Raw genomic sequence first — 25,186 nt, forward strand, 5'->3', positions numbered from 1 at the left:
CCGCCGTATGTCTCAACTCACCCGCCATCTCGTTTTGTGGAGTCAGTAGCGCCTGAGGTCCCTTCGTGCTGTCCACATCCCGGGAGACCTGAACCGTGCAGCCCACGAGCTCTCACGGATTCAGCCTCTCCCCGGAGAGTGGAGACTCCACCCCCAGACGGTCCAGCTGATATGGGAACGGTTCGGCGACGCACAGGTAGATCTGTTTGCCTCCCAGGACTCTTCCCATTGCTCCCTGTATTATACAAATTATACAAAAAGGTAAGTCAGCACGACCTGATCATCAGGTTCCTGACGGGGGCGAGGAGACTGAATCCTCCTCGCTCTCCTCTCGTTCCCTCTTGGGACCTCTCAGTAGTCTTAAGTGCTCTGCAGAGGCCTCCCTTGAGCCTTTGCGGTCGGCTGAGATGAAGTTCTTGTCTATGAAGACGGCTCTGCTGACCGCATTGGCCTCGCTTAAGAGGGTCGGGGACCTGCAAGCATTTTCGGTTGACGAAGCGTGCCTTGAGTTCGGGCCGGCTAACTCTCACGTGATCCTGAGACCCCGGCCCGGATATGTGCCCAAGGTTCTCACCACTCCGTTCCGAGATCAGGTAGTGAACCTGCAAGCGCTGCCTTTGGAGGAAGGCAGACCCAGCCTTGGCATTGCTCTGTCCAGTACGCGCTCTCCGCGCCTATGTAGACAGTACGCGATGTTTCAGGACCTCAGACCAGCTCTTTGTCTGTTATGGTGGAGAGCGGAAGGGAAGTGCTCTCTCAAAGCAGAGGTTGTCTCACTGGATAGTGGACACCATTGTTTTGGCTTACCAGCAGCAAGGTCGACCATGTCCCCTTGGTGTGAGGGCACACTCCACCCGGAGTGTGGCCTCCTCTTGGGCTCTTGCGCATGGCGCCTCGCTAACAGACATCTGCAGAGCTGCAGGCTGGGCGACACCCAACACATTCGCCAGATTCTACAATCTCCGAGTGGAGCCAGTGTCCAACTATGTACTCGCCCCTACGGGTGGCCGGTAATGGGCCAGGCTCAGGTGTCTTCGCTTGCTCGCCATTCCACTCCAAGGACTGGATACGTGCGATATTTTCCCTCAGGTGAGCTCCCCGAGAGCCCTGAGCTCCTCCAGCACTGCTTACGCCGACATCAGTTCAGTCTGCCCTTTCGAGCCCGGACCCTCATGTCCGGCCAGGTGCTCCGTGTGCATGGTTCCCCTCCGGCGACCCCCACACGAGTATTTCCACCGTAAGCCTCCTCAGCGAGCAGGTGTCTTTCCCTTGGCAAGTCCCTGCCACCCCTAGGGTTAAAAATCCACCTTCGGCTGGTACCCTAGAGATCTTCCATATGCAGCCCTTAGCGGGTCATATGTGTGTTCTTAAGCCCTCCCTACGGGTAGGCATCTTGGCATTCCCTCACTGGGATATGCTTCCCAGTGTACCTTGGTAATCCTGTGATAAGTGGGAGTCCTTCGTCCGTACTAGTCTTACGACAGGGTACTCACACTTACGCAGGGCACTGGATGACAGCTGAGTGGCGTTGTTGTATTGGAACCCCCATTCGTTAGTCACTAACGTACGTCGTAGTGACTGAACGAAAGGGAACGTCTCGGTTACGTATGTAACCCTCGTTCCCTGAGGAGGGAACGGAGACGTACGTTTCCTTTGCCACGTCAACTGTGCTGCCTGGAACGCGGAGTTCAGTCTTGGCTCCTGCAGCAGTAACATAATGCGACGTTGCCAGCGTACTTCCTTATATACCCACGAGGTGGGGCGGAGTTACGCATGCAAATTCCGCATGCCCATGGCATTGGCACTGCCATTGGGCGCTGTTGAATTCTCGAAGATGATTGGCTTCTAAGCGAAACCCCCATTCGTTAGTCACTAACGTACGTCTCCGTTCCCTCCTCAGGGAACGAGGGTTACATACGTAACCGAGACGTTTTATAGACGAGGCATTCAGTATTTGCGCTTTCCATTTGGACGCACAAACTTGCTTAGCTATAGTTGCAAGCACATATAGAGCAACGTGTTTTCACTTTCAAAGTGTATGGCAATATTTCAACTAAGTCAAAAAAATAAAAGATGCTTTGAAAGTTTAAAAAGTATCGTTGTCTTGAAGAGCAGATTCCAGCACTGCTAGAACTGCAGCGTCTCCAGCAGCACAGAGCTGCCTGTGGACGCCTGTCTGTAAATAATGCAGAGAAAAAAATATCGGCGAACGCAGCAACCTTGTATCGGCCGATACACGCAAATATTGGCCCAATATATCGGCCGGCCGGATATATTGGTCGAACACTAGTAGACGCATGCATTTTCTGTGAAGCTGCTTTGAAACGACATGTATTGTGAAAAGTGCTATACATATAAATGTGAATTGAATTGAATATTGTAATAGGTAGCACTTCAAAGTCAATACCGAATCAGAACTAGTTAGCACATCATTTGCAATAATTTTCGAATAGACTCGAAAATGATGTTTGCATTAGTGGAATTGCATTGGCATGGTTTAAATCATACTTATCTGACCGTTAATAGTTTGTAGCAGTAAATGAAGAGATGTCACACCGATCACAAGTTCAGTATGGAGTTGTCAGGTCCAATAAGGGAGGATTCAAATGCGAGTTACAATAACAGTGTTTAATGAGATTAATCCAATAAGAGTGGTAGCAGTGGGTCAGATGAATCAAGGTGCTCGGCAGTCCTCTCTTGGCAGCGCAGGGACACGAATGGGCAACCAGCCTAACAGATGACCACTGAACACTGTGTTCTTGTGTTTCGTGTCTGGATTCAGAGACAGCCAGGAACAGGACATGCACACAGGAGAACAGAAATGATCTGACAAACACAAGGTGGATGATGAGACATTAAATAGACACATTGATCAGCCGCAGCTGGCTCTGATAATCTGATCAGCTGCAATCAGTGACCACGCCTCCAACACAACCACAAACACATGGAGAGAGAATGATTCAGTGAATTCATGAACCGTGACAGGAGTACCGCAAGGCTCAGTGCTACGACCGTTGCTCTTCACCCTGTACATGCTACCACTGGGAGATATCATTAGGAAGCATGGCGTTAGTTTTCATTGTTATGCTGACGATACTCAGCTTTGTATTTCTTCATGCCCTGAGAAACTTACCAATTCACAAGATTAACGGAATGCATAGCTGATATAAAACATTGGATGACTAGTAATTTCCTGCAACTCAATTCAGAAAAAAAATATTTTTTTAAATTCTCCACAAGTAGAATACTGTCTAACACTTGATGGCTGCTCTGTCAAGTGCTCGTCGTCGGAACCTGGGTGTGCTCTTTGATACCAATCTTTAATTTAAATGTGACTGAAACCCCAATATGAGACATTCAAACTGGCCGATCATATAATTCTTAAATCTTCCCCCACTGTAAAGGTGTGACACACATTTTGGCCTACAGGCCTTCAGCATCTCTTTGTCTTTAGGAATTCCAAATGGTTCTTGTGGGGGTTGAAACATTAAAGCAAATGTCTTTGTTCATTTTCAAATATCTTTGATTATTTTCAATCCTACACAAAAATATTTCACAATAGTTGCTGTTTTATCAGTGACTGATTTTTTTAAAGACCTGAATATACAGTTAATTTTGTTCACTTGTATCACATTAATATTCTTTACAATTGTATTTAAAATCTTCTTGATTCTGCCTTGTGCAAATTTATGTTTGGTTTTTATTCACATATTCTAATCCATTAAAGGTGAGACCGGTGTGATGATCAGTGGGATTGAGTATTTGACTTTATATTTATCGAATGGGCTCAATATTGGATAGAGTTTGTCAGTGAAAGTCTGACCAGTGAAAGAGTAGATATGAGATCTGGACTCCACGTCATAAAAAGAGACCAGACCCTCCTCATAATCCACAAACACACCCACCTTCTCAGGTTTCACTCTCAGAGATAAAGAGACAGGTGGACGTTCACAAGCAAAATATTGATTCTCTTTCCTAAGAATCAGACTCCAGAATCCATTATCAGGAGTCAGTGTGAGCCTCCCCTTCCTGTTAATGGATTCTCTGGCCACTCCTAAATCCCACTCATTCTTTCCCTTCACCTGCACCTCATAGTAAAATTTCCCTGAACTGAATCCCTGCTTTGCCAAAACACTCAAATCATAATCAAATCTCTTTGGGTTTTCTGGGACGTCCTGCTTCCTGCCATCAATGACCCGTTTTCCATCCTCAGAAAGGATGATAGATGGATGTGCTGTATCAGGATCCAGAGTCACATTCACTGAGAGAGATCAGGCATTATCAATCAACTTCAGAACAAACATGTTCAGATGTACAGTATATAATACAGATTATAAACAGAAATATTGTGAGTGTATTGTGTCAGTCACACTGTACCTGCAAACTTCTGCACAAACTTCAACCCTGTGAACACAGATGACAATATAATGATGAATTATTTATAGGAATCATTTCAGGTTAACAGTGACTTTACATAGACTGGGTTTAGTGATTTTATCACACCAGTCTAATGGTAACATGGCAAGTTGAAGTTATGTTTTGGTTATATTTATCAACAGTGTGATCTTTTGCAGACAGAGATAAAATAATTGTCTGTGGTGACCACCAGCAGGTCACCAATGCAAACAAAATAATATTTAACCCTTAATATTCCTTGTAAAAACATATTTTATTAGTTATTAACAATATCTATACAATATTCACTATATATATATATATATATATATAAACTTTTCCCATACCGATTTGATAGAGTTTTTCACGTAGAGTCCTATTTAGAGTTTTCTTCAGTTCAGTCAAAGCTCTAATCAGAGAGTTCACATTCACATCAGAGTCAATCCTGATCTCAGTCCAGTTCCTGGTGTGTGGACGACTGTACAGGGATGAGCTCATCTACAGGAGAGAGCGAGAGAGAGAGAGAGAGGACTGTTAAATGTGTTCATTATTTCTAAAGCTGTTAATTCAATTGGTTTTATGCAGGAGCTTTTCTGAAATATTTAAATAAATGAGGCATTGTCTAATTAAATATGCACTGATTAGATTAAATATTCAGAACCGACATCTGAACATTGAGGGGGGGTTCCTTGTATGGGCACTTCTACCGGATGAGCGCGCGCACACCCACACACACACACACACACACACACACATTATCAACCAGAGCGAGAGCAAGAGCGCATCCATCAACAAGCTTTGTTCGGGTTATGGAAGCCGCTGTCATTTTGTTTTTAGACCACAAAATCTACAGTCACTAAAGAAGTGTGTGTGTGTGTGTGTGAGGGAAAGATCACCTTGTTCAGCTTCACAAATAACCCAGAGTTAAGGAAACAGTGGATGCAGTTTGTGTTTCCAGAGCAGCAACAGAGTTGTGCATGTGTATTTGTTTGTTCCCGACATTTCACTGAAGAAAATTTTATAAAGAAGGCAGAGTTTGGCGCTGGATTTGAAACTGAAAGACAGAACGGTCCCAGCGGTAAAAGATCCCAGTCATGAGCAGTGTTGGGCAAGTTACTGAAAATTAGTAATTAGTTACAGTTACTAGTTACTTCTTTTAAAAGTAATTGAATTACTTTACCAATTACTGAATATCAAAAGTAATTAGTTACTAGGGAAAGTAACTTTTCAGTTACATTTATGTCTGCTTTTTAAATGTAAATTTGAACAGTACTGACCAGTCAAACATAAATTTTAGACCTATTTATTGTAATCAACAGGGCAAAAGGCCTTCAAATCAAGCAGTAGTAAAGTGTTTAGTGTCCAGCAGCAGCAGTGAGCGTTCCCTCGGCGCAGCTGGGAGAGTATACTGGGAGAGTTATGGCCTTTTTACACCTGCTCACTTCATTCGTTTTCTCTGACCAGATATCTATCCGATTGTGAAAAGACCAGGGGTCTCATTTAAAAAACTTTGCGTATAAACCTTACTAAAAGTGTACATACGCACAAAAGATAGATTTTGCGTACGCACAAAAAAAATCAGATTTAATAAACCATGTGTACGTCAGAACCTGCGCAAAAATCCCTTTATAAATCACAGCCAGCAGAAGATTGTGCGTACGTGCATCTCCACCCCGTCTCCTGCAGAAATCACCATATATGGAGCTTACAACGCCTAGTTTTACTATGCATCACCTCATTTGCATATCATTTGCATGCACATTACCATCCACGTGACCCCATGTTTAACCCTGTCAAAGGTACAAGACATGGAAAAATATTAGATACAGACTATAAATGCCATTTGTGCCTTACACAGTACATTGCTGACAATCATCCAATATCTTTTTTATGTTTTAGAATAAATATATCAAAATATCCATAAAAACAAAATTGTATAAAATACTTCTCAGATATTTTTTTAAAATAAAGTTTATTCATTAATTTCCACGGGCCAAATGTTATTTTAATTTAAAATATTTTGTTAATTTTAAACCCTTTAACTCAAATTCATACAGTTTTGCTGATAATGTGAACATATAGAATGTTTAGGCTATTTTAATTTAAACAGATAGGCCTACTTATTTATTGCAGCATAAATACAATCATCTGACTCAGAGCGTCACTGACAATGTATTTAAAAAAAGGAAACATGCAAATCTTAATTTTTTGGTATTTTTCATAATTTTGTGAAAATGTCTTTACACTCCGTGTCCGTGCAGCTGTGGTTGTAGGCTAAAGTAAGCTGTTATCATTGGACCTATTCAAACCGGGTAATGGACCGTTCGACCACCGAATCCTGCAGTGTCTGTGATATCGAAGTAAGTGTGCATCACTGATCATCGTTCGCACTAAAACATATTTTGTCATACCATGAGATCTGCAGTTTAGTTTAAAGATGAATTATTGGAATGAACCTATCCTTGCTGTCATTAAAGCAGCGTGTCACAGGAAAACTAATCAAAGTAGCACCTCCACATGTCTATCTAAATTTATATAATTTTTGTTTCAATTCTGAGTAATGACTTTATGTAATTTCAGTGCATATCGCCATTAATGAAACTGGAAAATTAATGTAAATGTGTATATCAATATGAAAACAGAGTTTTAAATTGTTCTTACTTCATTACTTTTCTCACTCTTGTAAAAGAGTTCGTACGCATTTTTCTTAATACATTTTGAATTACGTTTGGATTTTACTACAGGAATATAGCCTAAAACAATCGGCACAAATAACACTGTTGGATTTAATCTTCATGATAATGTGGATATAACGTATGAAATGGAGTGAAAATTAAATGTCATTAATTCTTATAATCGTTCTTCTCACATTTATTTTCTACAAATCTAACTTCAGTTCACGACCTCACCATCTGTGTCGCCAATTCCCTTTGTCTCCAGGATGTGCGTACGCACGGCTCAAAGTTTGCTTAAAGGTGCACACATTCTCCCGTCAAGTTTGTTTTTTATAGATCACAACCTTTGCGTGGCAACTGGCGTACGTATGTTTCCAGCCCCGTTTTGTGCGTACGCACGCATTATAAATGAGACCCCAGAAGTAAATGCCTTCTGAGATTTTTTCGATACGGATTTAAATCCGATCACTCAAACAACCAATTCAGAAGGTGCAACATGCGTTGCCGCAAATGAGTAAAGCAAGCCAACACGCAACCTGCCGCAAGTGAAACTGAAAGGAAGTCTTAGACGCTCAAAAACACAATCATCTTCATTAAAACTAATGAGACTGAATGATCTTAGCAGTGCTTAGTTCGCTCTCTCATATTGCGGCCTTTGATCTTTTAACTGATAAATAAAATGCAGCTCATATCTTTTGCTTTCGTTGACGTGAACTCTGTTAAATGTGCATATAGCGAGGGAATAGAAGATCGGATTATATTCGTTTTGCAGAGAGATGTAAGGTAAGACAACCTACATGTTTTTATTTTTATTTTTTTAAGATTGTGTAGCCTGTTTCGTTTGTGAGCGCCTACGCCTGACCTCAACTTATAAAAAAATGCCTTTTTACTGTGGTGGTGATGGGGATAGTAGTTTAAACTAACATTGTGATGCTTGAAGTGTTTGATATCTATGGATTTTATTATAGGCAAGACAAGTCAAGTGTTGATTTGAGAGGCTAAAGCGTTGGGTTAACTCACTGTCGGCCGCTGGCCGCTTGGTTGTCACTTGAAAAACAAAAACTTTAATTTAACAAACAAAAAATGCTAAAAAAAATTCTAAATTAACTTAATAAATAAACGAAACGAAATATAACTATTTTAACATTAAAAACAAAACTGAACTATTTTAATGGCAGCAACAATGTGTAATTGGGAGGATAAAAAAGAAAGAAAAAAAAAAAACACGGGCCAGGCTAGGGCCTAGATCTGAGCTTCTTGTCTGCAAGCGTTCATTTTTCACAAAAGAGAGTAACACGAGTAACGAACTCATTTAAATTTCAGTTATTGTAATTGCGTTACTTGAATAAAAAAATATTTAGTTACTTGCACGTTACCGCTAAAAGTAGTGGAATTACAGTAACGTGTTACTTTGTAGCGCGTTACTCCCAACACTGGTCATAAGTGGAAACCACAGGCGGTGAGTGAAACTGCATCAAATGTGTGTTTTGTTGGCAATCAGCATGTAAGTGCATAAAATGTGAACAACACGAACATATAGTGAATAAAAATGTATCCAGGGATTGTGTGAGTGTGTGTGTGTGTGTGACTCTTTAGCTCCGCCCACTGCACGCCTCCACGAGATCGGCTGTTTTTTGAAAGAATCGGTACAGTGTATCTGTCTGATAAAATCTGATAAAACTAAAGACTCTTGGGAGATATGAAGGATCAACACTACTCTATAGGTACTCAAGATTAACATGAAACTGGCAGAAACTGTGTGTGTTATGACCCTTTAAAGGTTTTTACAGAGGAAATTCTGGATTTCTCTTTGTATCACTCCATAAAATAGAAAATACTGTCAAAATAATTTTCATGTTTTTAGGAATAAAATGTTCAAAGTATTGTGAGCTTAGTGAAGAAAATGTTATATGAACTCTTAGTAATAACTCTAAAGTGTGGTGTGTGAGTAAGTGCTGTAGAAGTGGAGATTTTTGACTCTGTGCCAGATTTATTACACAGTAGTTAACTGAAACTAAAACCACACAAACGCACAAATCCCTAGTTTCCCCTACTGAAACATGCAGATTAGGTGAATTGCATTTTTTTTTATTTTCGTTTAATGTAACTTGATGTACTAAAATAACTAAGACATAACTAAGATATAAAAATAAGTAAAAACTATAGACATTAAAATAAATTACTAAAACTAACTAAAGTTATTAAAATATTAACTAAATTACTAAAATATTAAATTAAATAACTGCTTAAGAGAGAACCAGAACCTTTGTTTTACAGCAGCTCATCAGGTTTGGGAACTGTAAGGATGGCTCAGGCTAAAGGATTGACAAACGACTAAAGAAACGTTATTAGCATGATGGTGTAAAACTGTACAATTCTTGTCTATTACCCCCCATTGCTACTTATGCCAACGACAGAAATAAGTTAGAATAGCAAAATGTGCACGAGAGCGTTGTTGTGTGTGAGTGTGAAAGTGATACCACTTTTGCTATTTTGCTATTCTAACTTATTTCTGTCGTTGGCAATAAGTCGTTTTGTCGTGAAGGCCAAGAATAATAACTCGTACTCAGAATTTGTCCACTGCATTTAACCCATCCAAGTTTGTGCACACACAATAGTAGCAGTGAGTAGTGAACACACACTGCAAACCGTAGACACACACACCCGGAGCAGTGGGCAGAGAATTGAGTATTGAGATTCGAACTCGCAACCTTCAGGTTACCAGTCCGGCTCTCTAACCATTAGGCCACTACTTTTCTCTAGCTCTGGTTCCCCAGAGCCCCGGGACTAGAACTAGAGAAAGAGAAGAGCCAAAGAGAAGGCCCCAAGAAAAGAGCGCCTAGAAAATGAAGAGACAGAGCAACAGTTACAATCTTCTTTTATCCCTTCCTTGACTGTGTGACTGAAACCACAATGTGAGACATTCAAACTGACCAATCAGCAAATTACAGCTTCACCCACTGTACTAAAGGTGTAACCGTCAGCAGACCTCCGATGTACACACATCTTGGCCAACAAGCCTTGATCTTGTGACTTTAGGAATTACAAATGGTGGTAAGAAAGAGTGGGTTTGAACAGGAAAGCAAAAAGTCTTTGTTGATTTTTATTCTTACAAAAACTGTAAAGCTGAAAGAACCTTTTCATTAAAAACCCTATATCTCTGGGACACTAGGTGGCTCTGTGTTCAAACTTCTCAGGTTCCTTCAGGACATGCTGACAATGAATCCTACCAAATTTTGTGTCGATATGTCAAAGTGTTAAAAAGAGTCAGTATTGACGCATTCAGCATGACCCAAGGAATCCGCAGACACAAAGCATAATTTTCTGGTAAATATTTCAAAAGTTATGAGCAAAAATAGCCATTTTGGATCTCTTGACCCATAGGTGTTGCTACAGTGCTTTATATAATGGCGACTACTGTAATGGGCTTAATGTGAGATATTGAATGTGAACAGCATGAGACGATGAATCAGGTGTAAAGGTCTAAAAATGATTTCTATGACAAAAGGTTTAAAAGTTATAACCATTTGAAAAGTTAATGTTTGAGCTGGTTGTGGGGCTAAAGAGCTGGTTCAAAAGACCCCAGATTTGGTCAGATTACTATTCATTGCCATCACTACAAGTGGGCCTGGTTTCATAATTGTCCTACATATGGATACTTAGGTGTCAGGATTCCTGTGTGATCGACTGCACTATTGTTTGTTTACCTTCTGTGTTCCACATGTGCACTCTCTGTCTCCTCCCTCCTCGTTATCCCTGATTGTTTTCCACTGTTGTCTTGTGTTCGTCTCTCTATTTAATGTCCTGATGTTCTGTGTTCATTGCGCGTTCGTTGTTTTCTCCCGGGTGATCGCTGCCGTGTGTTGTCCGGCTCTTGTTGGTCTTGATTGTGTTTATTTTTGTTATTCACCTTTGTTTTGCCTCCAGGACTTTGCTGAGACTGTGTTTGCCTCGGTCCGTTTCTCCTCTCACCTGCTCTGTTTGTATATCTCAGTGGGTTCCTCTCTCTCCAGTGGATTATCTCTGTGGAACTTTGGACTTATCTGCTGTCAGCGTGTCTCGCCTTTAGACTGGAGCTGGCATCTTCATCTTCTCTCGGTACTGTGTATCCTGTGAACAATTGTCTCTTTTTCTATGTTGCTCATCGGTTTGTCTTGTCTTTAGACTGGAGCCGGTTGAACATTCATTGTGTTCCAGAGAACACCGCATATCTGAGTTTTCTACCGCTGATCTGTGGACTGTGGAGGACTGTACCGTGTGACTGTTTACCCTGAGAAGCGGATGGGATTTACTTCTGAGCTATCTGCTGTCTGTCCTCATCGATTAATAAACTTGTTTTACTTGCATCAGATTCCTCAGTCTCGTTCCTCACAGGACGAACGCGCCAAAGAATGGAGTCTGCAAGTCAGGCGAGCGGAGAGTCTGTTCAGGCGGTCTTGGCCCAGCAAGGGGCGCGATTGGATCAGCACTCCTCCTTACTCACAGATGCTTCCCATGATTTTCAACTACTATCTGGTCGACTAACTGAGATCCACAACAGGTTGGAGCAGGTGGCACAGGTTGTTGGAGAGAGAGAGGGTTCCACTCCATTAGCTGAGATTCCGAGCGGATCCGAACGTGAGCCTCAGGCAGTTAATCCTCCTAATTACGACGGAGACGCCAAGACCTGCAGAGCTTTTCTGTCACAGTGCTCCCTAGTCTTTGCGCTCCAGCCTCGGAGGTATGCCGCCGAGGTGTCGAAGGTAGCATATCTTCTCACTCTTCTCACGGGCAGAGCGCGAGACTGGGGAATGGCAGTCTGGGAGGCACAGGAACCTTGTTGTTCATCATTTGAGTCTCTTCGTTCTGAGATGATCAGGCTTTTTGACCGGACAGTGCAAGGTGATTTAGCTGCGGCCGAATTGACCCATCTCACCCAGGACAAATTTTCTGTCACAGATTACGCTATTGAGTTTCGGACCCTTGCCGTTTCCAGCGGGTGGAATGATGCAGCCCAGAAAGCTCAGTTCTTGAGAGGACTCAACGAGAACATACAGGATGAGATTGCGTCTCATGATCTTCCCGTCTCTCTGGGAGCAGCTATCGATCTGGCTCTCCGAGTCGAGGCTCGTCACAGACAGCGGAGGGTTCGTCGCTCGGTTCAACATCTTTTTCTCGACCCTTCGCTGCGTGCGAATGACAACACCTCTACACCATCTTCCTCCTCGGGAGAGCCTATGCAACTGGGTCGGCTCCGGCTTACCGCTGAGGAGAGACAACACCGACTCGTCAACAGCCTTTGTTTGTACTGTGGTTAACCGGGGCATAAGGCTCTAAACTGCCCGGTAAAAGGGTACGCCCGCCGGTAGTTCCGGGAGTATCGGTGGGCGTGTCTCAGATCAGTTCTTCTCTCGGATCTCGTACCTTACTGGCTGTCTCCATCTACTTCGATAATCATGTGTTTCACTCACAGGCTCTGCTGGATTCCGGTGCCGAGGCGAGTTTTATGGACGTGTCTTTAGCCGAGTCTTGGGGCATTCCTGCTGTGCCCCTTACTGATAAATTATCTGCTTTTACGTTGAAGGGTCAACACATGGCAGAGATCAGTCACTGCACTCCCTCTGTAAGTTTTTTAGTTTCTGGCAATCATCCTTGAGGATGTCAAATTTTTTTTGTTACATTCTTCCCAGTCACCCATCATTTTAGGACACGACTGGTTGACTAGGCATAATCCTCACGTTGATTGGCAGAATAGTGTTGTATTGTCATGGTCACCGTCTTGTCATGTCTCTTGTCTTGGTCCTGGTCCTGTTTGTCCTGTTTTACAGGTTCCTGCGGTCGATGTCTCAGGAGTTCCGGCGGAGTATTCTGATCTACATCGGGTGTTCAGTAAGGCTCGAGCTACGTCCCTGCCTCCTCACCGGTCGTATGATTGTGCTATCGATCTCCTCTCAGGTACTTTTCCGCCGAGGGGTCGCGTTTTTTCCCTTTCTGGTCCTGAAAGAGAGGCTATGGATAAATACATTAACGAAGCTCTTGCCGCCGGTCTCATTCGCCGCTCCACCTCCCCCGCTGGGGCAGGTTTTTTCTTTGTTAAGAAGAAAGACGGCTCCCTCCGTCCGTGTATTGATTACAGAGGGTTAAATGACATTACTGTCAAAAATAAGTACCCCTTACCATTAATGTCGACTGCCTTCGAATTATTACAGGGAGCTTGTGTCTTCACCAAGTTAGATCTGCGCAATGCTTATCACTTGGTTCGCATAAGGGAGGGCGATGAGTGGAAGACAGCGTTTAATACCCCTTCGGGACACTGGGAATACTCCGTTTTACCGTTCGGTCTCGCGAACGCACCAGCTGTCTTCCAGACTATGGTAAATGAAGTGTTGGGAGACATGATTAACAAGTTTGTCTTTGTGTATCTAGATGACATTCTCATCTTCTCCCCTTCTATGCAGATACACACCCAGCAGGTTCGCCTAGTCTTACAACGGTTATTGGAGAATCAGTTATTTGTCAAGGCGGAGAAGTGCGAGTTCCACAAGGAGTCGGTTTCGTTCTTGGGTTTTGTTATCGCAGCTGGGGAGATTCGTCCCGATCCCGCTAAGATCAAAGCAGTCGCTGATTGGCCAGTACCCGACACACGTAAGGAGTTACAGCGATTTCTGGGTTTCGCCAATTTTTACCGGCGTTTTATCAGAAATTTCGGTCAGATTGCTAGACCCCTTACTACTCTTACTTCCACTAAAGTAGGTTTCCGTTGGAATAACGAAGCTCAGAAAGCCTTTGATGAATTAAGGTCCCGTTTCATCTCTGCGCCTGTTCTTTCTTTTCCTGATCCGGCTTACCAATTTATAGTGGAGGTAGATGCCTCTGATGTCGGGGTAGGCGCCGTTTTGTCTCAGCGGTCCCCCATTGACGGGAAAGTGCATCCGTGCGCTTTTTTTTCTCACCGGTTAAACCCAGCTGAACGTAATTACGACATAGGTAACCGGGAGCTGCTGGCGGTTAGACTCGCCTTGGGTGAATGGCGCCACTGGTTAGAAGGAGCCTCGGAGCCCTTTCTGGTCTGGACGGACCACAAGAATCTAGAATACATCCGTTCAGCCAGGAGGTTAACATCCAGACAGGCTCGCTGGGCGCTCTTCTTTGATCGTTTTAACTTCACCCTCTCGTACCGGCCGGGCTCTAAGAACGTTAAACCTGACGCTCTCTCCCGTCTGTTCGGTGGCACAGAGTCTGAGCGGTCCGAGACCATCATCCCGGAGGGGAGGGTGGTTGGGGCTCTCGTCTGGGGCATCGAACAGCGGGTGAGAGAGGCCGGTCGAGGGGTGGAGGTCCCTGAGGGGTGCCCGGTGGGTCGTCTGTGGGTTCCCGAGGCGGTGCGCTCCGATGTCGTCCGGTGGTGTCATGAATCCAGGTTTGTCGGCCATCCCGGGGTTCGGAGAACGTTGGCAACCGTCCGTCAGCGTTTTTGGTAGCCCTCTATGGGTTCGGATGTCAGACAGTTTGTGTTAGCCTGTCAGGTTTGTGCTCGTAATAAAGCCTCTCATCAACCATCCGTTGGTCTGCTTAAACCTTTGCCCGTGCCCTCCCGCCCCTGGTCTCACATAGCCCTTGATTTTGTCACCGGCTTACCGGCGTCTGATGGTAACACTGTTATATTGACTGTGGTGGATCGCTTCTCTAAAGCAGTTCATTTCATTCCCCTGCCCAAACTTCCTTCTGCAAAAGAGATGGCTCAGGTTCTGATTAACCATGTTTTTCGTTTACACGGTCTTCCGACTGACGTGGTTTCAGATAGGGGTCCTCAGTTCATCTCGCGTTTCTGGCAGGAGTTTTGTAGACAGATCGGCGCTACTGCCAGCTTGTCTTCTGGTTATCACCCGCAGACCAATGGACAATGTGAACGGGCTAATCAGGATCTCGGTCGTACGCTCCGCTGTCTGTCGTCTCGTTATCCGAACTCCTGGTGCCAACAGCTACCCTGGGTCGAGTATTCTCACAACTCACTTCCCGTTTCCTCGACCAATCTCTCCCCGTTTGAATCTTCTATTGGGTTTCAACCTCCTCTGTTCCCATCACAAGAACCCGATGCAGCGGTTCCGTCTGCTCTAGCTTTTGTCCAAAGGTGCAAACGCACCTGGAGGAGAGCTAGAACACTCTTATTACAAAGTTCCAGACGAAACAAAGCTGCGGCTGACCGCCACCGGCGACCTCCTCCCCGTTACATTTGTGGACAAAAGGTTTGGCTTTCTTCCAAGGATCTGCCTCTCCGTGAGTCATCTCGTAAGCTGGCTCCGCGATTCATTGGGCCATTCAGTATTGTCAAGGTCGTCAGTCCAGTGGCAGTTAAGCTTAAGTTATCTCCTTCTCTTGGTCGGGTTGTTCGGGAAAATTGTTTTATTAATCTTAGTGAACTTGCAAATACACTTCCAGATACATACACACACACACACACACACAAAAGACAAGATCCTAAACAAAAGGGGAGAAAAGGTCGAAAGAATATCAAGGCATGGAAGAAACTGCAGAAGATGGCATCGTCTGTCTAGGGGCCATGATCATGCTATAATTTCAAGAGACTAAAGTGGACTTCAGTTCCTCTTTCGAGGGGTGATGGTCATGCTCAAGAGACTCGTGATGAACTTTAGTTCCTCTTTGGAAAAACCCAGATGCCTTCATCACCTTTTGATTCTGTATAAATACTACGGAGAAATTGCTACTCGGTGTGCATTCTTTTTGGTTTTTGATTGATGTACCATCATAGGTGAATACTATTTTCTATGATTATTTTGCTCTAACTGCTCTGCTGTATTATCTTAACTTGAATTGCTCGGACGAGAACAAGTTAGTTTTTTACATCTATTGCTTTTGAACTGCATACAAGGTAACCACCTGTATACTGATCCACTCATACAGAATTGTCTGTTTGAGAATGGCTAAGCTGAAGTATTATCTGTAACCTTTTGTTATTTTTGCTAATCCATTTTTGTCATTGTATAACCAGTATTTTTATCTTTTGTATAAATAAATTTTCATTTTATAAAGACAAAGTATTGTTTTTTAGTTCTTTACTTCAGCTTATAAAGACAGTTCTATAAAGAATAAGACAGAGCATTTTTTGTTACACCTTACAAGGCCCAAAGTCAACTAACCTTCGATGAGGAACTCAGCTGGACGGTGAGCATGCTCTTATTAAACAGGTTATTGACTGTTTATTGATTCTATATTGTTTGATTGAGGGATTGGTTTCATATCACTAGATTGCTGGTATAATGAAAACGAGCTAGGTAGGTTTAGGCCTAATTCTGACCTGACAGTAAAAGACTGCTTACTTGCAATGGTTAACATTGTATTTTAAGGGTTAATCAGGAACGGGAACGATACCGGTTTCCCAACATGGGGGCTCGTCCGGGATGGTAGCAATTTAAATTGCCCAACCTAATTGAATCCGATTGAACAATACAAATAAGAATCAATAAAGCGTTTCGATTCAAATGCTCTAACAGAGTCTCATATGCACAGGGGGGAATTTACTAGGAAAGTAACTTCCTCATTTAACATTTAGAAATATATCTCAGGGACGCCTGAGGAGAATATTTCTATTGTTAAACCGGTAATAATCTGGAGGACAGCGCTGTGGGACCAGAGAGTACCCAATACTAGAACCTCAATTGTTAAAGGATTTTTACCAAAAGTAACTTTCAGAGGAACAGATACACAGTTATGGATAAGATAGCTAATATCAATTTGCTCTCACAAGATGAATTATCTGAACGACTAAAAAATGCGGGTCTTGAAGGAAACGAGGAAATATTAACCATTGGAGATACTTTGTACACCGCTAACGTAGGAAGCTTAAGAAAACTAGTTAAAAACGTGGGGGCGTCAAGTAGAAGTAAAAAAGTTACTGTAGATATTGGATGCAGTGAAACTACAGTTCCAATTGTTAAAGGGGTTACTATACGAGTAATTAAAAATGGTGTTCCCAATACAGAAGCATTGGTTCAGGCCGACTCCCCCACCCCTTCAGAATACACTGACAGGGAGGGAGCGGCAGGAAATGACTATGGCCATTTCGACAAAGAGTGTAGAATGGCATCAATAGAGACAGGAACAATTCCTAAACACAATGCCTTCGTTACCGTATTCAGATTCCTGATAACAGGGGAAGGATCATGGGAAATAGGAAAAAATGCGTTTAGGCCGTATCAGACATCCACTGAACGGAAAAATAAAGATAACTATAGTATAAGGGTAGAGGAAAAATCCGATAAAAGTTCGAGTTCAGAATATACTGAAGATGAGGAAATACCTCGTAGAAAAAAAATTAATTATAAAAAATCTAGAAGCCAATCACATGAGAGGCGAAGCAGCTCCCACCAAAGAGAACATGACACTTTGGGAGGAAGAACTTTTTTGACTTGTCCCGGTATTGTTCTCAATGTGGGAGATTCGTACCTAGCAAACGTTAAGGGACCAGGTCAGAAAATATTAAAACTAGCCTGTGGACCCACTGCTGATGAAATCCTAGATATGCCAGGAATTAGCTCAAAAGCTAAAACAGATATGTTAGCAGAACAATTAGATTGTATGCAAAAATCGTTGTGTTATATGCTGCTAGATGAAAAGAGGAAAGACAGGCAGGAACCAACCATCAATGATGTTTGGAAGTTAAGAGAAGCTACCCACCGAGAGTTACCGCCCACTAAAGAGAAAGCTCCCAGAAAACAACAAAAACCTGATAAAGACGAACATAAGACTAAAAAAGTTTTCAGGGAGAGTAGTGAGGAGGACTTTGAAAGGGGAAAATATAGAAAAGGGATAGATGATACAGATGAATCATCCGAGCCTCTGTCTGATTCTGATTACTCAACTTCCGACAGAGAGGAGGAGAGCAACAAGAAGAGGTTACTTCCTCCCAAAGCACAAGTAGATTTGTCACTTATGGCCGCCATCTCTAGGCAAGAAAAGGGAAGAGTAAATTCAGAATCAGATGAGGAAGTTAGGCCTCCACCAAGACGGGGTCCGAAAAGACAGGCAAAGACCAACAGCATTACTTCCATTCAGCTATTGCAGAATATGAGATTCCCAGGTGCACAAAATAATTTAATGATTAAAGCTAATATGGTAGCCGAATTGGGGGAAACGCTGAATGTCACAAAAAGCCTAATTGAACAAATGATTAAATACCACACTGGGTTATCCTTAAGATTGGAAACCTTAAAAGACAACAGTTCACAGGTAATTGGAATTGATAAGGAAGCTGAATTTAGAAAGGAGGTAGAGATTGTAAAAACAACAGGATTGTGGCCTTATCTCTCTGAAAAAGCTAGAGAAGGGTGGACTGAAACAAAAATGTTAGCCAGATTAAAAAAGATAGCAGCAGAACTGCCAGGCTGCAGAGAGATTGCAAGTTGGGGGGCAGAAACTGACTGGTCCGAATTATCTAAATTTGCAGCAAGATATGATCGAGAAACGATTAGAAGACAAAGTATGAAGGACAGTTCAGGACTGGAAAGGAATAGGCCCACAGAGAAAGCTAGGGGCAAGCAAAAATCTAATTTTCAGAAAGAAAAAGTCGGGTCAAATGACAGACAGAAATTCAGACCTAGTGGAAAGCGGCCTAATGCACCAAACTATCAAAAATCTAAACCTCAGGCTAGACCCGCGCAGCTGAAAAACACGGGTGGAACAAATAATTATATTGAACCAGAAAAATGGGCTAAGATGTCTGATGAACAGAAAAAGGCCCACATGGACAAAAAGAAAAATAAGAAGACAGAACCTAAAAAAGTCAAATCTAATAAGACGGAGAGAGAGAATACGCAATAGGATGAAAAAACCCCGGGAAAAGCGGCCATAGCCTCGGATTTAGTAGAAGAAACAGAAGATAAAGACCTCTATATCAATTATAAAGGGGTTCGGTTCCTTTTGGGTACAGGAGCAGAAGTTACGACAATAAAACAATTGCCTGCAGAGGCCATTAAACTAAAAGGGAAATATAGGGTATATGGCTTTAGTGATGAAATGAAGCCTGTGTTAAGAGATAGATATCTCTGGGAAGGAATACACTGCCTTGTAGATAGCTCCAATTTAATGTGTCTGAAAGATGCTGTTTTGATTAAGGAAATGAGGGAGAAAGTCCAAGATAAAGTTAAACAAGTTAACTGGCTTAAAACGGTCGACCTGGGGCAAGAAATAAATAGGGTTGTAAACGAGACTCTATTACCAAAAAACGAGTTGAGAACATTACTCGAGAAATATAAAAATAACTGCGCAAAGAGTAAAAATGATTGTGGAAAATTATCGAATAAATATGAATATACTATAATGGGAGGAATCCCTGCGCCACAAAGACAATACCCTCTGAACAAAGCAGCTTATGAAGAAATAAGGCAAACCATAGGGGAACTAATTAGTAAGAAGGTAATTAGCATACAGGAAAATTGTCCAACCAACAGCCCCCTCCAGGCAGTGAAGAAGGGGGACGGGACGTTCCGTCTTGTAAACAATTTCAAGGCATTAAACAAGGTAACAGTACCTGATACTAGATATCTTATTAATGCAAAAGATGCAACGAATAATCTACAAAACGGGAAGATATTGTCTAAAATCGACCTGGCTAATGGGTTCTGGTCAGTTCCTCTAGCAAAAGAAAGCCGACCTCGTACGGCCTTCACTTTTGAAGGAAAACAGCTAGTCTATAATCGATTACCACAAGGGTTCTGCAACTCTCCAAATGTGTTTCAGGCAATAATATTAGAAATCTTGGAGGGTTTACCAATCACCGTGTACATTGACGATGTGTTGATTGCCACCGAAACAGTGGAAGAGCACATGACAGTCTTGTCAGAGACTATAAGAAGATTGGTGGACGCTGGGTTTCTATTGAACCTGAGAAAACTAGAATTAGGAAAATCAAGAGTCAACTTCCTAGGGTTCGAGGTTTCAGGAACTGAAAGAGGAATTGCACAATCAACCCAAGAGAAGCTGACAGAGTTAAAAGATTCAGAGATAAAAAGCTTAAAACAGTTGCAGAGTCTATTGGGTAGATTGAATTTTATACGAGATTTAATTCCAGGATATAGTGCTAAAGCTAAAATATTATATAAAGCAACTGCTGGCGACAGTTTTAACTGGGATGAAAACTTGGAAAAAATTAAACGGGAACTCATAGAAATGGCTTTAAACTCAGGGAGGATTATCAGAAGAGATCATGACAAAAACCTGGTGGTTAAAGTCACAAACACTCCTGAAGAAATGGAAGTTATTTTATATAACGAAGGTAATATGAAATCACCAGTAATGTTCATTTCCCACGAAAAACCGGCGAACCAGAAAAAGCATGAAAATATGTCATCAGTGGATATCCTGGCCACAATAGCAAGAAATCTGCTCACTATTAAATCATTAGCTGCAGATAAAATGATAATTGTAATGGCTAAAGGCGAAGGTATTGATTTATTGGTAAGAGAAGCCAAAAATCTGGTCAATGAACAAAAGATGATACACGTCTTTACCTGGGCAAGATGGAAAAAATTGCTCTTTGATAATCAGATAGAGTTTCGTAATGAAAAAACTCCAAAAAGGGAAAAACGGACCATAATAAATCCAAAACAACTGTGTTATTTTACTGATGGGAGTTCAGAAAAAGGACAAGTTTGGTGGGGATTTTTGGTCAAATTGAACGGTAAAACTATCCACAGAGAAAAAGGTAGGTTAGAAGACCATAAAAGCGCGCAGGAAGCTGAGGTTACCGCTATGGACAGGGCCATATCACATATGAAAAATAACAATCACAAAGATTGTATATTAGTGACTGATAGTGAGTACGTGTATTTAGGGATTGTTCAGAACCTGGAAACATGGCAGAACAATGATTTCCATAATGCAAAAGGAAAACCTTTAGCACAGAAAGAATTATGGATAAATATTCAAACTAACTATAAAATTGTCAACCCGAGGGTGTTGCATCAGTCCTCTCACACTGTTCAAAAAACGGAAGCTGCAAGAGGGAACAAGGAAATAGATGAATATATTCGTGTGCGCGCAGTCACTAAAGCGAGTGAAGGGACTCTGTTGAAAGAGCTGCACGACAAGCTAAAACATCCCTCAACAACCTATCTTGCGAAATATTGTCACCAGATGGGACTAAATGTTCAGAACTTAAAGACAAACTATCACAAGATTAAACTTAACTGTCCTGACTGTAGGAAAGTTATGACAAGTGTTTATCATGATTTTGGAAAAATCAAAACTGATAAAGAAAACATAGAAATAAGTATGGACTACGCTGGTCCGTTGCGTCCTAAAACAAAAAGAAATAATGTTTATTTCCTAGTGATAGTGGACAATTGCACCAATTTCGCACAAATATATCCATGTCAGCAGGCTACAAGCTCGGTGGTGGTGAATAGTTTAAAGGACTGGATAAAGTACAGAGGTGCTCCAGAACGCGTTCGCGGTGATAATGCACATAATTTAACAGGCCTAGAAGTGGAACACTTTTGTAAGGAACAGGGCATCACACTAATTAAAGCAGTTAAATATCAGCCAAGTTCGAATGGAATAGCTGAGAATTGTGTGAAGAGATGTAAAAATTGGTTTATTAAAAATCAAAATCTGGGAGAGTGGGACATGCTAATTCCAGAATGCATCCATTTCCTGAATTATAGGGTTTCAAAGCCAAATCAAATTACGGAACCTACTGACACAAGCAAAAATCCGTTTCAGGTAGGACAATCTGTTTATATATTGTCCAAACAAAAACAGGGACGTTTTCGGAGTAAAACGGGCACTGAAGATAAAGTAGTTGAATTAACTTCAAATACTACTGTTAGACTTGAGGCAAACGGAATTTGGTCAATCAGAAATCTTGTGGGAAGCAAAAATTAGACCTAAAATGAACAAACACAGAGTGACCTTTCAGCAGGACGTTAAGTGTCCAGCAGAGGGCGCTGTGGTGGTGTTTAAAGATTTTAGTGATTCATTGTTGGTTAAGGTTTGGCATGAGGAATGTCGTAACGGAACTTCCTCGGTTAGACGGAAGCCAACTGATTGTGTGATCTGTGGCAGACATGATGTTTGCAAGCTCCTCTGGGCAGGCCCTCGGGAAATGAGGGAAAGCCCTACCTGGCTGAAGACGCAGGTGGAAAGTGTGCCGAAATGGTTCTGTAGTGACAGGAACATTGGGCCGTGTGCAATTGGAGACATTACAATCTGTGGAGCATGTAGGAAGAGAACGCAAAATTGGATCGTTTGGCAGTACGAAATAACCACAGGAAGTTGTGGTTGTAAAAACTGTGTGGATTGTAAATTAACCCCTTACCAGTCACCCCCACTTTTGGCAAAGGAGTGCAAAATGACATACCCAAAATAAAATTGTTGCTGCTAATGAGTCCTTCTGACTACACACAAATCAAAGGTATCATTTGAAAGCTGACACTTGACAGTTTACCATGAAAGACTCAAAATTACTCTAGAAATTACTAGTAGAGAGATAAATAAGCTCAAACACAATGGACAATTGAAAAAAAAAATTATAACGGTTTATGAACAAGAAAAATACATAAGGCAGAAATATATATGGATCTGGAAACACAAGTAAACTAAAGCCACATGTCTTTTAAATGTACGTTTCAAATTTGAAGTTGATACAAGCCAAAATGACTTTTTTACAAGCATTTAGTTCTGAGTATGTCTAGGCACCTTTCCAAAAAGGCCACTTGGAGACTCCAAAGGGACACTTGGTAACCACCTTTTACCATGAGGTATAACCAGTTTGTTTGATCATTTCAATCTATTTTCTCATTACAACATGACAAAGCTCAATTTATATACTTTCTCTGGTATATTTTTCACCCCTAAATGTTTATAAAAATGCATGTATGTGCATATTTTTTTGTAAAATAATATTTTTTTGAAAGAGCTCCAAAAGGACACCAAAGTGACACTTGGTAACGTATAAGACGTTTAACAAAGTCTTTGTTCACTTCCATTAATTTAAAGGTTTAGAATGATGACATACATTATTTAGCAAATAAAAAGTTTTATTTATGTATATATTGTATACAGCAACAAACATCTGTTCCTTAGTTATTCAACACAGTGATAACCCCCCCCCCAAAAAAAAACCCAAAAAAGGACAATTTACAAAGTACTGAGTTTGTCTCGGTCTTCCTTTCTTTCCTCCTCCCCTGGAACTTCTGGAGGCAGCGAGAGATGTTGCAGCCAGGCAGGGACGTTTTGTCGGTTGTCCAGAGGCCTCTGGTACCCAGTCATCATCTGAAGTTTCCTCACTGTTGAATTACACAAAAAGGATTAGAAATAAACCCATCACAACTGTTTATCTTACACATAGAAAAAACTACAGCAATTTACTCCCATACACACTCTATTGTTGCCCTGATGGCACATTTACATCAGCTTACTGATTTTCTATTCAAATTCAAAGAATCATTCACATACAGTGATCTACCTACATACACACTCTATTGTTGCCCTGATGGCACATTTACACAAGCTTACAAATTTTCTATACAAATTCAAAGGATCTTTCACATACAGTGATCGACCTCCATACCCACTCTGTTGTTTCCCTTCTTGAAACATTTACACTACCAGCTAATGACTCAGACTGTAATCAGACAATAATCATACACCAAAACAGTTTCTTCTCTCAAGAAACATTACTTGCTTCACATTATTTGCTTACCACAAAGTACTGCGCTGTCTCTGTCTTCCTTTCTTTCCTCCTCCCCTGGAATTTCTGGAGGCAGCGAGAGATGTTGCAGCCAGGCAGGAACGTTTTGTCTGTTTTCCAGAGGCCTCTGGTACCCTTTCATCATCTGAAGTTTCCTCACTGTTGAATTACACAAAAAGGATTAGAAATAAACCCAACATAACAGATTATCTTGCACAGAAAATAGCACATATTATTGCATTTTTTCCTCTGACACATTTGGTCTGAACTTTGTCCTGCTTTCTACATACACAACTGTACATACATAAAGTTATATGCTCAAGTACGTTGTACAGGGTTTCTTCTAGAGGTTTACCAATACTCCCATGTCACATTTCGATAAATAGCACAATACTGAACTCACAATACAATATTATTGCGATACTCCAAGGCATATTGTAAAAAGGATAACAAAAAATATACCGAAATGCTAAATTTGGTATTACATTAGGGGTGGATATGAATAGGCTTGGACCTGGTGCTGATAACCAAACGCACAGGACAATGGTGACAACATAGTAAAAACTATTCTGGTGATAATAGCCGAAAAGACTGAATTATTTTGGACAAATATGCTTACACTCTCACCCACTCACTGACTAGATATATTTAAATATTGCTGGTCACTTTTTAGTGGCAACATAAGACTTTTGTCATTATCAGGTCCCACAAATATTCCCCCATTGCATTACTATACATTATATTCAACATTTTATAGTAATTGAATGTAGTACTGACACTAAAACACTGTGAAATTTAACTTTTTCCTCACACTGTCATTTTTATTTTGGGTGAAATATACACAATACAGATTTTCACTATCCACGATACATTGTTACAACTTACATCACTAGCTTCTAACTCAGAACTTGAATAAAAAAGGAATTTTGCGGTACTTGAATGTACTAATAAGCCGTAATAGTGTAGAAACACAAAACTACAAAACAAAGCAACAAAAACGTACTAAATGTAGACACTTACCGATCTAAAACAGGATCGAGACCTTCCAAAAACATTTCCTCTTCTTCAGAGTCGACGCTGGATACAGCACTCTCTTCTGAATATTCCACATTTTCTTCATCACTGCTTCGCAAAAGTTCTTCCAATGCAGCAGCAGGAGAAAATAACTTCTGTCCTCGACGTGGATCCATTGCAGGCGAATGCTAACAGAGCGAGCGCTAGTGAGCAAGTGTAGCAATGGAACCTCTGTGCGTCACGAGGGGCGTGCGTGAGTAATTTTCCAGGATGCAAATGGTTACGCAAACAAAAATACAATGTGATACTCGCGAGATTTATGCTAATCAACACATCGGCGTATTCATTATTGCATAGACTACATGTTAGAAGACAACACAAGACTTTCCCATTGCTGTTTACCAAACACATTTAC

The 25,186-nt window shown here is 41.6% G+C and overlaps 2 protein-coding genes across 2 annotated transcripts in view; both read right to left on the minus strand.

Moving 5' to 3' along the window:
• Nucleotides 1-2,608: 2,608 nt before the first annotated feature.
• LOC307117679 (E3 ubiquitin-protein ligase TRIM39-like) overlaps nucleotides 2,609-25,186 on the minus strand; it is a 58,383-nt gene continuing 35,805 nt past the window's right edge. The window contains exons 3-5 of the mRNA XM_079802672.1: nucleotides 4,743-4,893; nucleotides 4,378-4,404; nucleotides 2,609-4,261 (exon numbers count right to left, since the gene is read on the minus strand). Coding sequence (XP_079658798.1) covers nucleotides 3,714-4,261; nucleotides 4,378-4,404; nucleotides 4,743-4,893 — 726 coding nt within the window. The 3' untranslated portion in view covers nucleotides 2,609-3,713. The remainder of the gene's footprint in view (nucleotides 4,262-4,377; nucleotides 4,405-4,742; nucleotides 4,894-25,186) is intronic.
• LOC307117983 (uncharacterized protein) lies at nucleotides 21,010-25,077 on the minus strand (the record flags this gene model as incomplete). The annotated part of the gene is made up of 4 exons (XM_079803276.1): nucleotides 24,778-25,077; nucleotides 23,770-23,916; nucleotides 23,209-23,353; nucleotides 21,010-21,060 (listed from the first exon to the last, which is right to left on the minus strand). Exons 1-4 carry the CDS (start codon nucleotides 24,945-24,947, stop codon nucleotides 21,010-21,012), a joined length of 513 nt encoding a protein of 170 aa, XP_079659402.1. The 5' UTR covers nucleotides 24,948-25,077.

The sequence above is a fragment of the Gobio gobio genome (assembly GCF_949357685.1).
Source record: "Gobio gobio genome assembly, chromosome: 21".
NCBI classification, from domain to species: Eukaryota; Metazoa; Chordata; class Actinopteri; order Cypriniformes; family Gobionidae; genus Gobio; species Gobio gobio.